General features: G+C 37.5%; 2 protein-coding genes across 2 annotated transcripts in view; one reads left to right on the forward strand and one right to left on the reverse strand.

Annotated features, from left to right (window-relative positions):
• Window positions 1–17,045, forward strand: part of LOC141389158 (uncharacterized) — a 185,251-nt gene that overhangs the window by 40,926 nt on the left and 127,280 nt on the right. The gene's annotated exons all lie outside the window — the stretch shown is intronic.
• On the reverse strand, window positions 20–12,911 carry LOC141390782 (adhesion G-protein coupled receptor G4-like). The gene is made up of 2 exons (XM_073963748.1): window positions 11,569–12,911; window positions 20–1,134 (listed from the first exon to the last, which is right to left on the reverse strand). Exons 1-2 carry the CDS (start codon window positions 12,872–12,874, stop codon window positions 20–22), a joined length of 2,421 nt encoding a protein of 806 aa, XP_073819849.1. The 5' UTR covers window positions 12,875–12,911.

The raw sequence follows: 17,045 nt of genomic DNA on the forward strand, positions 1-17,045 counted from the left end.
TGGAAATATTAATTTATTATTACCTTAAACCAATACTATTGTAGGTTGTTGGAATATCTTCGGTTATGTAGTAATCTTTGCCACAGCAACAAATAGCCCAATTTTTGCTAATCTTCTTGTCAAGTATTACAAAATAAACGAATAAAATAAATCCCTGCAGCGTTGCAGTTAAACAAAATAGGCAGGACAATACTTCATTCTCCTGCATATGTGCCCAAATACCAAAAAGCCATGATACACCCAGTAAGAAAAATAACAGGATCGATAAGCGTAGATGCAAAATAAAATCCCTATTGTCTTTGTTATGTCTATAATCCGGTTTAGTTTTACAACAAAGACTACAAATAATACGGAGGTATATGCTAATGTTAACGATGCATATAATAGCCATGGGTATAAATAAGCCAAAATAGAAACTCCTACCAGACGGATAACAAATATTGTTGTTAATCGAAATGATTTCTGAAATTGGAACATACGAACTGGGATCTAGACACGCAACCAACAGTGTCGGTATGACCGGTATACCCCAAGCACATAGACTATATATCACATTGTCCATTCCCGATACATAATAATTAAAGATGGTGATGTATTTGCGATACTGTAGTATTCCCAGGATTAACATACAAGAGAAAAGGACTAAAATTGAATATTGTAAGAATACTCCTTCCGCAAAGCAATAGTCAAGATTGAATTTGTTCAAGAAAGTCTGGCGCATTTCCGTTACATTTATGAATAGGAAATACGCCATGATTAGCGTTAAAACCAAACAAATGTTTAGTTTTAATAAATTTTCACGTTTTCTACGCCACTGCTTACAGCAAACAGCTGTCAACCAAATTGCTGATAAACCAAACAACGATAGTACACAACCGACTATTGTAATAATATCTTGACTGTAACTGACGAGTATACTTAGAATATCATTAATTTTATATTTTTTCGACTTCTGGCCGATAAGGCATCCAAAATGTTGACTTCTAGTTTCACATACAGCCACATTTTCCGAATCGATATTACTTATTGTAGTCATAGACCAAATGTCAAGGTTATACCAGCCACATTGAACTGCCTCTTTCCCCACCAGCTGAGTTTTGTTGAAAATATATGATATGTTGCCAGGTAGTTCATCTGAAATTATAAATAAAAAAATAAATATATTATTACATTATTATCATAAAGCGCTTAACATCTTTTAAAGAAGAAAAAGTTCAATAAAAATAAATATTGGTCTTCTCTCCACCATAGTATGGAGAGTATGTTAAGTTTGTTTTTCCGTTTGAAACTCATCGAAATATGCATTTGCGACATCATAGAGTATACAGATATTCTTGATAAGGGTAATATTCTGAGTCGATCTAGCCATGTCCGTCCTTCCGTCTGTTGTAACCCCTGTAGCAAACAGGATTATTGAGCTAGAACGCTACAAGTATTTTTGCAGCCGAGTGTATTTTTTTCCATAGGCAGATCAAGTTTGCACATGGGCTATATCTACGGTGACCAATATCTTTGAATGAAAATAGAGTACATATACACATTGATGAAAAGTTACAGACCAAAATGAGGACGTGAATTTTGTAATACAAACAAGTAAAAAAGTATCAGTCGGCGTTGCCGACAGAGATACATATACCCTCAGTCTGTGTATATTGAAACAATTTTTTCGCAAAAAACGTATGTATTTAGGGGGTTTTAAAAATCTTGGGCGTTTAAACCGACAAAAATTTTGATTAGGATTAAAGATCAAAAGTTTTGCGGAGGAGATACTAAAAGGAATGGATCGACATTGACCATTATGGAAGTGGATCTCCAGCCACTACATATGGTGCCATAGCGGGTTTTTACACCCTTCGGTTGTTTGCTCAAGAAGTATGGACTTGCCCCTGAAAAAAACTTTACCATCGTAATTGAGGCAGCGAATGCTAGTTGCTTCAACAAAAATCAAAGTGATTCGATATCAGGTCATAAAGTGAACTTATCCGAAATTTTGTGTGGGAGGTACCAGATGGAGTGGACAAATATAGTCCATATTTGAACCTGATCTATATCTGGTAGATAATTAGGATGTGTAAACTATGGACCAATTTGGCCACTCCCTTCAAGAGTTACCGTACGAAAAATGTTTCCGAACATTTTTGAACTTTTGTGGGGGGAGGTTCCTGAAGGAGTGGACCGATATGGCTTATCTTCCAACTTAAACTATGTTTGGACAAAATATTACTAAGTCCAAATTTTGGACTGAATCGGCAGATCCGTTCTAGAGTTATCTTGAGCTCCAAACACCTCACACGGTGTCATAGGGTTTTTTTTTTGGCAACTTTCATGCTATTTTCTCAGGAAGCATGGACTTGCCCCTGATAAAACTTGCACCGTGGTATGGGGGGCAGTTAATACAAGTTTCTAAAACAAAAATCAAAGCAATTCGAGAGATGGCCCTAAACTGAACTTTTCCGAAATTTTGTGTGGCAGGTACCCGAAGAAATAGACCGATTGAGTCCGTATTAAAACCTTATCTGGTACAAATTTCACGATGTGCAAAGTGTGGACCAAATCGGTTACTCCTTTCAAGAGTTATCGTGCGCACAAATTTTCCGAACATTTTCGAACTTCTTTGTGGAAGGTACCAGAAGGAGTGGACCGATATAGCCCATCTTCGAACTTAAACTAAGTTTGGGCAAAATAGTGCGAAAGCCAAAATTTGAACCGAATCAAACAGACAGACAGACGGATGGACATTGCTCAATCGACTCCTAATTGTCTGAAACACATTTCGTCCAAACATACTTGGGGTCTAAAACCGTTATTTCGATGAGGCACATTTTGCCCGTATGAAAGTGTATATGGTAATATTCAAAAAAGTTTTACAATCTTTGAAGTTGAGGTTCACCATTTAATAAGTCGCGAACTGTTAATATATTTTATAAAATATGAATACATTTATATATATTGAAGTGTTTTAGCTACGATCTCATAATATGGACCATAACAAATAATTTTCGTGGAAGCTGCGCTGGTGGTAATATAAAAAAATGGGAAAAATGTGTTGAAGTTTACAAGTTTTTTTATGTTCTTTCTTGATTTCTGGCCAAACCACGGAAAATTCAAACCTGTGCTCAAAGAAAGATTTAAAGAATGCCCCCTAGGCAATATGGTTCTAGTGTATGACTTTTCGATATATACACTGCATCCCCCTAAAATCGATGCTGACATTTTGAAGTTTTGATTTCAGTGTTTTTCGAATTTTTCATATAAATAGATGGTGCAACTAGATAATAATTGAAACTAGTTTATAGGATTGTAGAACTCGCGATTCCACGTCGTTCGATGTATATCTCATGAGTGTGCTCCATACAGCTTCCTAGTAATAGGAGTCCAAAGGCGAAAATTTGGTGCGTAAATTTTCTGAAAAAACCTATTTTTTGGCTTTAAAATTTACAACTGTCGTACAGGTACCGCTGAATCCCGCGTGATTTTAGTTTTTTTACGTGCCGGATCTAATAAGCCCTTCCGCGTTTGAATCCATCCACTAAAACGCCGGATATAGATACCTTAAAAGTAGGAAAATCTGCAAAAATATATTTTGACAATTCCGCGAATTTAACCGCGATTTTCGTTGATTATTTTTACATAAATGTAATCCTTTATACGCGATTATAATATTTGCCAAAAAGGTGTGTCACAAATTGCAAAGATTCGGGAGCAATATCCCCATTTATCCCAAAATATAATGTGGTGGCACATCCGCAGTTCTTAACGAATCTGTCTAAAATAATTTATATTGACGTATTTTTAATAGGTGGCCATTGAAATCAGATGCACATCGCGTAATTTTTGCCCACTTGAATGTTTTTTGAATAGTAAGATGCAACTGATGGCACACTTTGGCCGCTGAATGAAACATGGGAAAATCCATGCATATTGATAGACATGGACTCCCTGTATCCGAAAAGCACATGCACCTCAACCGATTTAAACCAATTCGCGAATTATACGGTTTTTAACTTCTATGTTTTTTCTTTGATTGTAATTTCAATATTACTCTCTACTTCTTATTTCTATTGCTTATCACAGAAAGCAAATATACTTTCACGACGACTAATTACTTTTTTCGTAGAAGTTTAAGCAAAATACTTCAGGATTTGGATCGAAATTAAGCGAAATAATAGAATAACCCCCAACATTTATTTTTCAAATTTTTCGTATTTAACCAAAAATATATTTTTGAAATAATTTCCAACAATAAGTTTCCGTTCTTTGTTGTTGCTGTAATATGCAAGTTATAAGCGCGATCTTTATAATTTTGGTCTCACATTTTTCTACGCGTTGTCTAGATTCTGTACGTATTTTTAAATTATTTTTTTAGAGATTTTTTGGACTCTGATTTAGAATAAATAAAATTTATTCCAAGATTTCTTCAATATTTTTTGATTTTCCGCGAAAATAAAAATAAATTTATCAACTATTTTAGCATCTACGGATAGATATCAAATGCTGCTAACGATTCATATATACATATTCTTATTGCAACACAATAGGCATTTTTAAATATTTTTTCTTTACAAGAGAGTAAAACCGCATATAACTTTTGAGTGCAGCATCCAATTTTGTGAACGCGAACAGATTTGAAACCACGATTTTTTCGTAACCCATGTACCAAAAATGGCGGATGTGCTCGCCAAAAAAGTTTTTAATTTTTTTTTCTATGTAATTGTAAAGGAAATTTGAAATTTACCATATACTCTCGTTAGCATAAATTCTGAGGGTATAAAGTAAAAAAGTATCTGTCGGTTTTGCCGACAAAGATATACCCTCAGCCTATGTGAATTTAAACCTTCATCTATGGACACATCGAATGTATTTAGGGTATTTTCAGAATTTTGTGGCCCTTTTTGGACATTTGAATTTGCCTACAAAAAAGTGGATTAGGATTAAATCTAAAAGTGTTGCGGAGGAGGTTTTAAAGGAATGGACCGACATAGTCCATTATGGAAGTGGATCTTATTTTGGGAGTCATATCTTTTCGATAGTGGGCCATCGTATAACTTTTAGACCAGTATGGATTTGTCACGGAAAACAAAATATCGCTGTAAACAGGACCACAACGAACAGCATAGGTATACATTTCCAAAGGATCTTTAAACAGACGCCCAACTGCACATAGACACAAATGTTTAACTTTTGTGGGGGAGGCACCCTAGGACCGGGGGAGGGGGAGGCGAGAGAACCGATATAATCCATATTAAAAGTTAAACTAAATTTGGACAAAATATAAGGAGATCCAAAGTGTAGGCCAACTTGGTTGCCCCGTTCAAGAGATATCGGGCATATCATATTAGTAACATTTGGAAATATTGGGGGAAGTACTAGAAGTAGTGCCCATCTTCGAGCTGAAACAAAGTTTGGACAATATATGACGAAGGCCAAATTTTAGACCAAATCGGTTGTTGTTGTTGTAACAGTGTTTGTTATTATGTTTGTATGTTCGTTCTTCTGTTCAATCTGGCCCTGGGTCTATCACCAGTTCCAGGAAAGTGGCTGCTTCGATGGGATGTAACCACAGATCCACTGGAGTTAGATGAGTAGGTTTGGCTGGGCAGTTGAAAAGGTGTTTTTTGTCTCGGGGACCAGACTGGCGCCGCATAGCTTACACAGACCGACCTATTGCGTTATATGTGGTCAACAAGGTTTCTTTATCTGCACCCCAAGTGCTGCCGGCTAGGGACTTGAGGACCTTGTTCCTACTTTTCAGTTTGTCGCAGATAGCTGTGGCGTGCGCGCACTACGTGAAAGTAGTGTCGAATGTGACCCCTAAAATTTTAGGGCAGTTTGTGGTCGGAATTCTGCCACCGTCGACCACGACATTCAATTCTCTTCCAAACTGCGCTGTCCATGTGGTGAATAGAGTGGCTGTTGATGCCGTCTGGAGGGGGCGGAATACAGGAGAGGTAGAGGTAAAACAGTTCCGGAGATATCACCCCACTTTGGGGATCTCCCTGTTTCACTCTACGGGGTTTGGACTTCTTGTTCCTGAATTCCACGTAAGACTGGCGTCCACACATATAGTTGACTATCCAACGTTTCAAGCTTGGCCGGAGGGTTGTCTGCTCAATGTCCTCAAACGGCGTGGAGTGCCTGACTGTATCAAAGGTTTTTGATAAGTCAAGCGCCACCATCACTGTTCTATCGCACGGCCGTCTCTGGTTGAGTCCTTGACAAATATGTGTGGTAATTGCGTGCAACGCAGTTGTCGTGCTGTGCTGCTTACGGAATCCATGCTGATGATCGGCAACTTGATAGCTATTTCTGATACTGGGGAGGACTAAGGCCTCAAGGGTCTTTGCTACGGGCGACAAAATGCGAAATCGGCCTGTACGATTCACTTTTGCTGGCATCCTTGCCGGGCTTCCGTAATGGGACCACCCTGCCCATTTTCCAGACTTCGGGAACAATGAGGGTGGTTAGAGACAAGTTGAGAACTTTAGTGAGATACTCCACTTCCGGCTCATTCAGCTGCTTCAGCATTACCATGGAGATTCCATCAGGGCCCAACGCTTTGGATGATTTAGCGTTCCTGATGGCATTGGCGACATCATCCATTGTAAACTGTGGTGGTTCCTCCTTGGCAGGAAGAGATCTGATGCGACGTAATACTCTTCTCTTCGCCCTGTCACTCTCGGGGTGCTCGACAAACTGTCGATTGAAATAAATTGCGCACCTCTTCGGGTCAGTCAACGTAACGTCGCCAAACATGACTGAGGTCCTATCTTCCCTTCTTCCAGGTTTCGAGAGTGACTTAACCGTTGCCCACAATTAACCTATACCGGCTCCAATGTTGCAACTTTTTCGATGATGTAACCACTTGTTCCGCTTATGCTCGCCGACCAGCCTGTTAACTTCCAGTGTCAGCTCCCTGACTCATTGGGGTTGGTTCGGCGAAGCTCATCACGCCCATTTGCTAATCCCATCGCCTCTGCTGGGAAGTTTGGTGTTACTTCGGGTATTCGACCAGCAGGGATATTGCGTGCGGCTGCAGCAGTGATGATGTATCGGAACGAATGTGCGGCGTTCAGAGGTAATGAAATCGGGTGGTCTGCTAATGGAGACAATTATGGGGAGATGGTCTGATCCAAGGGAAATAACGGGTTGCCAGGTAACGTCATTTGTCAGACCAGGTGACACGATGGTTATGCTTGGCGAGCTGGGACACTCTCCTCTAATTCTGGTAGGGGCGTCCTCATTGACCGTGCAAAACGTAGAGCTGTCAATCTGCTCAGCCAGCGCTGTACCTCACCGGTCGTTTTCGAGGACCGAATGCCACATCTCATGAAGCGCATTAAAGTCCCCCAGGACCCGACGATTATGACCTTCCAAAAGCGGGCTAATGTTAGGCACGTAATCTGAGATACAGATATTTCTCGGCGGGATGTATACGTTCAGCAACTCTATCTCGGCAGTTCCACACCTGACTGCTACCCCCATACATTCCATGTACGGGTCATTAGAGACAGGCTCAAGCGAGATAGGTCTGTATTGGATAGACTGGTGCAATAGGAAAGCTAATCTCCCACCTCCACTTCTGGTGCGATCCTTCCTTAGCACGTTGTAACCATCGCAACGTTGTAAGCTACAGTTGTTGTTAAGCTTGGTTTCTTGAACCGCAGCAACCTTGATATTCCTCCGACTCATAAAATCTACTATTTCCTCGATCTTACTTCGGAGTCCATTGCAATTAAATTGCAAAAAGGATGAATTTTCCCGGATTGGGACAACCACGGCTGGTGTTAAAGGCTGCATGTGCGGTAGTTGTCGAGGGGACTGCGGGGGAGTCTCATAATCGGACGACGAGGGAGTTTCGTAATCCGATGACCACTCACTGTACATATGACCAAATCGGTCACTACATATGGTAGCACAAGGGGTTTTTACACCTTTCGGGCTGTTTCTCAAGAAGTATGGACTTGCCCCTGAAATAACCTTTACCGTCAAAATTGAGGCAACGAATGCAAGTTGCTTCAACAGAAATCAAAGTAATTCGGGAGCAGGTCTTGAAGTGAACTTATCCGAAATTTTGTGTGGGAAGTACCCGATAGAATGGACAAATATAGTCCATATGCTAACCTGATCTATATCTGGTAGTTATATTACGATGTGTAAAGTATGGACCAAATCGGTCACTCCCTTCAAGAGATATCGTACGCACAATTTTTCCGAACATTTTTGTACTTTTGTGGGGGAGGTACCTGACGGTGTGGATCCAAATAGTTTATCTTCGGGCTTAAACTAAGTTTAGACAAAATATTGCGAAGTCCAAATTTTATTGAGAGTTTTCTTGCGCTCCAACCACTACCCACGCACAGTGGAAAAAAGTACCGATTTAGCGCGCAAAAATAAAAGTCGATGTTTTATTGTATGTTTGTCCATAATTTTGATAAGAACAGCTCTATGTAGATCAATGCCGTTCTTTGGTATTGTTAAAGTTACGAAGTTTTTCGGCAATTCACACACACACGACCCGAACGCAACGAAAGAGCACACAAAAGAGAGCTTTGCAGCATGCGTGCATAAATCTTACTAACACACTGTCAAAAGATGCAAATATTCAGAATTTTACTCTTCTTGGTCGGCAGTGCTCTAGATCAGCGTCAGACACCATACTTTTCTATTGCATACTTTACTGGGTGTCAATGTGTGAGTGCATGCTTTTTCAATGGGTTGAATTGTGTGTGTGGAGAGAGCAACGGTAAATTAGCCCACACGGGCGCCTAATCGCCTGACGCTGGTATAGATCAGTGTTCACCAGCAACTACAAATGCAACCGCTCTATCCCTCTCTAGATAAACATCGTGTGCGTTAATTCATTGCTAAAACAAAGAAGATGATCGGTGGTGAGAGTAACGTTCAAACTCACCACAATTAAGATTGTGTGTGTTCACACAGACAGCGAGCCCAGTGGTGATTAACACTGCTATAGACTGACAAATGTACTTCATTCATTATTATATTTATAGTCCGGTCATGAATTTTGGTGGAGAGCTAGGGTTCGCCATTAAGAGCAGTACACATTGCCAGTTTTGAATGTCGATATTTTGCAGTTAGCGATAACTGTCCAACCGTCCAGCAACCACAAAACATTTTGTGGTTGCATAATGAATGACAAAAATGAACGGCCACACTAGCAAGCACCAACAAAGCTGTCATTCAAAACTGGCAATGTGTACTCAGCTTTAGAAGCAACGTCCTAAAAGTCCCTGTCGATCCCATGTGTGCAAAAAACATTATTCAGGGTCAAAGGTCAAATTTTAAGGGTTTTTAAGTTTTCGGATTTATTTCTTGAAAATGGTTGATCTAATCAAAAAGTGACTAAAGTAAATATTGTAGACAGAAAAATTATCTACCAGTTTGACCTTTATAATTCTTTCCTAGAAGGAAACATTCTTGAGATATAGCTGTTCTAAAAAAACACATGATTTTTATGCACTTATAAGGGAAATATGCACATATTCAGACGAACCGGCTAAAATAAGCAAAGTAATCAGGTCTGTCCCCCCAAAAAAATATATATTTTCTTGAAGAGCGAAATTATAGCTATCTTCTAAAAAACAAAATCGGAGCGTATTCAGTAGAGTTATTCAATGTTAGAGTCATTTTATGCAAAAATAGCCAATTTAACCCACATGTATAATCGAAGGCCCAACGGGAACGACCCCAACGAAAACTCTCCGATTTTTTTCAAGTTTTGTCCGAAGGTAGGGTTTGTTGCGCTGATTACGAAATTGTATAATTTCCAACGGCTGCGGATCCGGTTCGCCGGTTATTCGACCCGAAAGGCCAAATTTAAAAAGCGTGTTAGACCCGGTTCTACTGAACCGATTACTGCAAAGTGGATATCGTTTGAAAGCTTACGGAAGTATCTAACACACAGTGTCGTTACTTTAACCGACCCGCCTCATAATGTACTTACGCGGCTAATTTTTAATTTGACCTTTAGATCGCGATATCTCGAAAATGGTAAGTCTTTTTTAAGAATCATAAAGACCACACTTCTAGACAATTATTGAATCTACAACTCTTGCTTTAGCCGGCTTTTGCTAAGTCTTACCGTTTTTGAGAAAAATTAAAAAAAAAACTGAATAATGCCTCCAAAAATGACCTTTGACCCCGAATAACTTGTTTTGCACCCATGGGATCGATGGGGACTTTTAGGACGTTGCTTCTAATGGCTAACCCTAGCTCTCCACCAAAATTCAGCTTTGTGGGAATTTTTGCTATTTCCCCCTTATACGCATGTCTATTTTGACCGGACTATTAGTATATTTGTATTTTCACCCATAGAACGGTACCTGCCGATTTTCGGTATTTTAAAGATTTCTACCGCATTATCCAACCGAAATGGCTTAGATTTGGTATTCAGTCTCCGTTTGTGTTATACATACATTCCTATAAGAATTTTCGTTTTTATATGGCCCCATAGAAAGATACCCTCGATTTCTGTTATTTTGAAGGTTATAGCCACGTTATCCAACCGAATTAGTTAAAAGTTGGCATTTAGTCTACTTTGGAATTATAAAATATTCCGACGGCACAGGTTCACGTTTTGATATGACCGCCATAGAAAGGTACCACCCGAATTTCGCTTATTTTCGATAAAAAATAATAATAATAAAAACAATTATAAAATATTGACTGACTTGATAGTAAAAAGGCTTCAAAAATACTTCACAATTGCAAATTTGCAATAAGTTTAGTATATATACAAGTTTTCAAACTCAGCCTTTGTCTAGCACCACATCTAAATATGCCTGATGAGCTGAATAAAACAAACAGCGAAACGATCGTAGTATATTGGTTGGATGTGTGTGGACTTTGCTAGATATCACTTTTTCAATACACAACTCCTTAGGTCATGATAGCTCAAATAATTTAATTAAATAAAAACTAAATAAAAAAATATAAATTACGACTATGCCTACGACAACGTCTACGACACTTGTACGCCTACAACTACGTCAACCGTAATAAGGGTGAATATTAAATAGTTTTTCACACTTTAAAATTTCCACTTACCGACTATAGTCGGTAATTTTGTCGTTAACTAGTTCATAATCGCACTATTTATTGCTACAACCATATGTCTGTACGATAACTCAAAAGTTTGTACAAATTTGTGCAAACTTTTACAAAATGCTGTTCAGTAAAAGAGAAATGAAAAGTACTTGCAAGTAGTTGCAAGAACTTGCAAATACTTTTTACTTGCGAAGTTATCGAACAGGCCTATTATCTATGCAAAGGATCAAAAAGAAATCGAAAATCGACGAATAATCGATTTTCTGCGGTTATCAAAAAGTCGAAAGTCGAGTTTTAGGACAACTGAAATAATTGCCAGACCGAAAAATCGCATTTTTAGTTTTAGACAAAAATCTAAAAGTAGAAAAATCGATTATTGATTTTAATTGCACATTCCTAAGTTGTAGTCAGAATGTTGATATTCTCTGTGGGAGGAACCAAAAAGTATGAACTGATATACCCCAACCTTAGAAATATTCATCACCCTCTATTCATATTTACCTGTATATCCTGGTACGGATGCCCTTAATATAGGCGTTTTTGGAACTCTGCTATTGCCTTCAATAAAAAAGTTTTGATTTTTATATAACGAAATACGAAGTCCTAAAAATTTCGTGTGGTTTCCCGGATATTCTTTGCTTATATCATTCCATACAGTTTGGGGAAAATATGCTGCAGCAATAATATTGGGCTCCTTAAGGACATCATATAGAGATTCATTTAGATATAAATATTTGAAATGGGCATTTGTATGACTGTCATAGTGCATTTCGATACGGCCAGAGGATTTGCTGTATACGGCAATACCGGAAACATTATTGCAGGCGGGATATATGTAAAAAACGCTTGTAGAATTTTTAATAAAATATTTTACACCATCCGTTAAATTCGTACAATCTGAAGCGTTGGGCATAAAAACATTCGTCATATCATCGAAATATTCCTCTACAGTGCCTAGTAGTTTCTTTGGTGTACTTGTAGCTTGTGACTGAAGTACAACAATTTCATCAGACTCCATTAACAGATTTGTAATGCCTACTACACGTGATGCCACTAATTCCGTTTTACCGCCAACTGTCAACATCTGTAAGATATTTGTACTGAAATCGAGATCAGTTGGTGTTCGTTGGATATTATTGTTTTTGGACAAGATATTGGTTAGTCTTGCGGTTACATCCACGCTATCTATGGTTCCTGTTGCATTTTCTTTTTTCACCTCCAGGTAAAGAGTGTTGAGATCTTCGGTAACAATGTGTTCGTTGATATCTTTTAAGCATTTGATTTTTGATTCCAGCTTTTCCCATTCGGCACTATAGGTTTTATTGTTAAAAGAGCATTTCCGACGTAGTGACAAACCAGAAGCGTACAAGCAGACATTTATAGGATTTGCGAACTCTCCCATATCGGTTGTGGGCCATTTATTCGTGGACTTAACGGTAACATTGTTCTTCTTTATATCGTACTGCTCAAATGATTCTTCCTTACACTGTTTTACTATGGATATTTTATTGCAATCCAATAATTCAACACTCTCAGTATCTCGGGAATTCTTCGAATAAATTGTAGTACTATCCTCAGTACGTTGGCATTTTCGTTGAAAAGGAAGTCCCGTAGATGCAGAACATATACCGGGGATTTGCAATATACCCGCTGGAGCTGGAGTCCATATTGCAAGAACATCTATCTGTGCCGTTCCATTATATTTTTTCGTATGTAGTTCAGTTAAATATATGTCTTTTTTGCAAAACTCCTTCGTCCCGACGGCGACAAAACAAACACTTATAAGTATGAACGGCCGTAAGAGCATTTTTTTCTAAATTATATTGAGTAACGATATCTATGAGTATGAAAATGTGACTGAATGTTTCTGTTAAGCTTTGTTTTTTTTATACAGATTACAATATCACTAATATTACACACTCATATTTCACCACAACATTTTTTATTACAAGTTTGGTTTCATTTAAATAAAAAACAATGCCTACAGTCGGTTTGTAACGAAATGGTTTTTTATAATTGGGCCAGCTAAAAATGTGATTCTTTTTTGAGATAGTTTACTTATTATACCCTCCACCATAGGATGGGGGGTATATTAAGTTTGTCATTCCGTTTGTAACTACTCGAAATAATCATTGTAGACCCCACAAACTATATATATATTCTTGATTAGTAGACATCGGATTTTGCATATTTGCATATTTTTTAGTAATAAAGATACGAAGGTTCTGATTGGACCGAAATTCGTTTCAAAGAAATCTAAATTCAATGGCAGGGTCATATTTTGTATTTATTTTGCATATTTGCATATGCACAAAATATGCAAAAAATATGCAAAATATGTAAAAAATATGCAAAATATGCAAAAAATATGCAAAATATGTAAAAAATATGCAAAATATGCAAAATATGCAAAAAATATGCAGAATATGCAAAATAGGCAAACAGTTTTTGGCCGAAAATCGTCATAAAAGTCGTAAAATTGACAATTAAAGTTGGAAAAAATCATCAAAACAACTTCAAAGTGTCCTAAATTAGGATTGTTGGCCGTTTAACGTCGCTTTTTTAGCAGATTATTGTGCTATTGAGACCCCTTACCACAGAGTGGATATAAAAATATCGTTATATGTATATTGTAATACCATCAAAATATAAAATTTGTTAAATTGTCAAATATTTTATGTAAAATTCAATATTTTCTTTGTCTTAATTTGTTGCATTAGTCTGGTTTTAACTCAAAGGGAAAACATCGATGTCGGATTTTTTATGCGGCACTCCCCTAAAGTTGTTAGTTTGGTTAGATTTTAAGATTGTTAAAGTTTGAGGACCATTGGAATATGTTAACACATGCCACTGGGGCCTCGTAATTATGAAAATCTTGATTTTTTTTTGCTATTTAACGACTTCAGCGACCAATATCTATGAAACGGTTAAAGCTATTTGCTATTATGCATTAAATTAAATACCATACTTTTCTTGATATTTCTTGCCGAACAACAAAATACACGCCATAGGGTGAAAATGGAGTCTATTGTAAAAAAACCTTTTTACAGTCTTTTATTTAACTTGTCTGTTTAGTTCAAATCTAGTAACTTATTTTCCACACAGTTGTAGTTGACCAATCGAACTAAAACTTTGTACACTTCTCAGACTTGGATGATAATACATGAATATGAAACCAAAACCAATATGGATCCATTTTTTCTTAGAGCCCCCATATAGCGGTACCACCCGATTTAAAGTATTTTAAGGATTCTGTTTTAATTTTTAGGCCGAATTGGCTATAACTTGGCAATTGGGGTTCCCAATGGTACAGAAACTTCCTCACCTAAAATGTTGGACTCAGGCCAAGGTTTTGCTATAGCCCCTGTATAACGTTACAACACGATTTCAAGTATTTTAATTTTTATCTACATTTCGGCCTAAATTGTCTATAATTTTGTTACGAGGTTCTCAGTGGCCAAACAAATTAAATGCTGAAAAGTTAAAAATAAAAAATTTTTAACAAAATACCCAGCAAAAAGTTTGATACAGGCATTCTGCGGAAATTGTGCAAGCCATTACAAAATATGCCAGAACAAATAAAGTGCATTAATTGTGTAAAACAAAAATATTAAGAACTTTATTACATTAACACAAATTATGAAAATTCTCCATTGAATTCAATCGCAAATATGCGTGTTTCCTCCGCTCTCCATTTGTTCCAAGCTGAACTGTTTTTGCTTCATTTGCTAAATGGGTTGTCTTCCCATCACCAGTTGAGATTTCGACATGTACTCCAACAGCACTCCATTCGGCAATTTTCTTCTCTTGAGTTACCGGAAAAATGTTCACAAATGAAATTTTATTTAGTTTGTATTAACAAATGTTTGAAAATGTTAACACGCTTATCTCTTATTGGAAAATGTATGCCGCTGCCTGTAGAGATGTACAAACTGATTTATGTACATGTAGGGATCTCTAACAACTGCTAATAAAATGTAGCGAACGGAGTGCCTTTTTCACGACTCCGTTTGGACTGCATCCGGATGCTGTTAAATTGTGAGGAATTGGAGTGCCTTTTTCACGACTCCGCTGAACTGCATCCGGATGTTGTTTAAATGTGACAAGTGGATGTGATTCTTTGGATTGCATCCAAATGCAGTTAAAATGTGAGGACTGGAGTGCCTTTTTCACGACTCCGTTTGAACTGCATCAAAACATGCCGTGACAGAACTAGTCCACATTGCACTACTTCCAATTTATTTTGCTGGGATAAGTTACAGTGTTTTATTTATAAATGCTCTTAAAACTAGAAAATAATTTTTACTGATGAACTCCGAATTTCTTGAAAAAGATCCTGCAACTTGACCACAGAACATCAATTACCAGGAAGGGTAAAGGATGGTAAACAACTTGAAATTTGTGAACGACAAAGCAGAGCAAGGAGTCGAGTTCATCACCAAGTAGTTTTTTTTCTATTTTCTTTTGCTTGCTTGGTTAAGATATTTGTCGCATTTGGCTCTTTACGGTGGTTTGAACTATCAGATCAAACAATGCCAGGCCAACAAGTTCAGGACTAAGATACCACAGATGATTTATCATTTTGTTATTTCCTTTATCTGATATTTGTTTCGTATTTCAATAAATCTTCAATGCGGTTCAGGTCTTATTTTGGACCTAAAAATATTTCTGAATTTCGTTTTCACTATTTTTTGTATTAAACTCAATCTATTGTCTCTAATCCTTTTCAACCTCTTGATTATGTTTACCCAATACATCCTATATTATAACTACATAAACATTATCTTGTTCATTATATGTTTTGTAATATCAATAACCCACACTCTCATTTATAACACACAGTTGTTGTCGTTTAATACAAAATAAATAAACAATATAAAAAACGTTCTGGGCGCGTTAAACCTGGCTCGAAAGATGAAAACACAAAGTCCTTCTACGACTTCTTGTTGTTGGGAAGTCAGCTGGGAAGTAGTTTTAAACATTCTCGCCTATATCGAACATGGATTTGTCAATCGCAAACTGTTCTTATAGAAATCGCGTGAATATGTTTAGTTGATGTACGGATGTGCTGGCAAACTTGCAGTCAAAAATCCCTCTCAACAATACTTTTAATAAGTCTGTACGCAGGTACAGAAGCTCTCGACCTAACATCTGCTAAAGCTGGTAAAACCCCATTATTCTAGGCATTCATACACTGCTAAGTCTTGTTTCTCCCCTGAGCTACTGTCAGTTTCAGGAACGCCCAGGAGTTGTTCTTTACCCCCATACCAGAACAGAAACCCGTTCTTTCTGCACTGTTTTGGGAATACCTGGTAATAGTTTTCCATGCCAGTGCACGCAAATAGCATTGTTTTGGCGTATCTTAACCCTGCCTTGAAGCTGTTGCGAGTATTTTTCACTGTTTATTCTCTGGAATAAACGGATAAAGCTTCATAAAAATTCATAAAAAAAAGTCACATTAACTCCGAGTCGAGCTCACCACAGATTACAAACAAGTAGTTCGCTGTACCAAGTAGTCGGCTGTACCCAGATAGGCTCGTTAATCGGTCACGTTAATCGGTCACGTTAATCGGGACACTGGCTTTCTATGTCGAATTCAGTAATACTTACGCATTTTGTTTTTGAACATAATATGAACAGAATGGCCTTTAAGTTAATGCATAATACGGGCAAATAGCTTTAACCGTTCCACAGATATGGGCCGCCGAGAGAGACGAGATTTTCATAACTTCGAGGCCCCAGTAGCACGTGTTAACCTATTCCAATGGTGCTCAATTGCCAATCTTAATCTTAAATCTATCTATAATCTAATCTAAGTAAACAGTTCAGGCGGCAACCCCCGCCTAAAAAAAATCGACATCGATTTCTTCCCTTTGAGTTGAAACCAGCCTAAAGCTACAAATTAAGACAAAGAAAATATTGAATTTACATAAAATTACATAAAATGATTGATGTTTTATTAAATTTTTATTTTTTTG

Source organism: Musca autumnalis, unplaced genomic scaffold (assembly GCF_047663935.1).
Source record: "Musca autumnalis isolate F117 unplaced genomic scaffold, ASM4766393v1 scaffold_1, whole genome shotgun sequence".
Classification (NCBI taxonomy): domain Eukaryota; kingdom Metazoa; phylum Arthropoda; class Insecta; order Diptera; family Muscidae; genus Musca; species Musca autumnalis.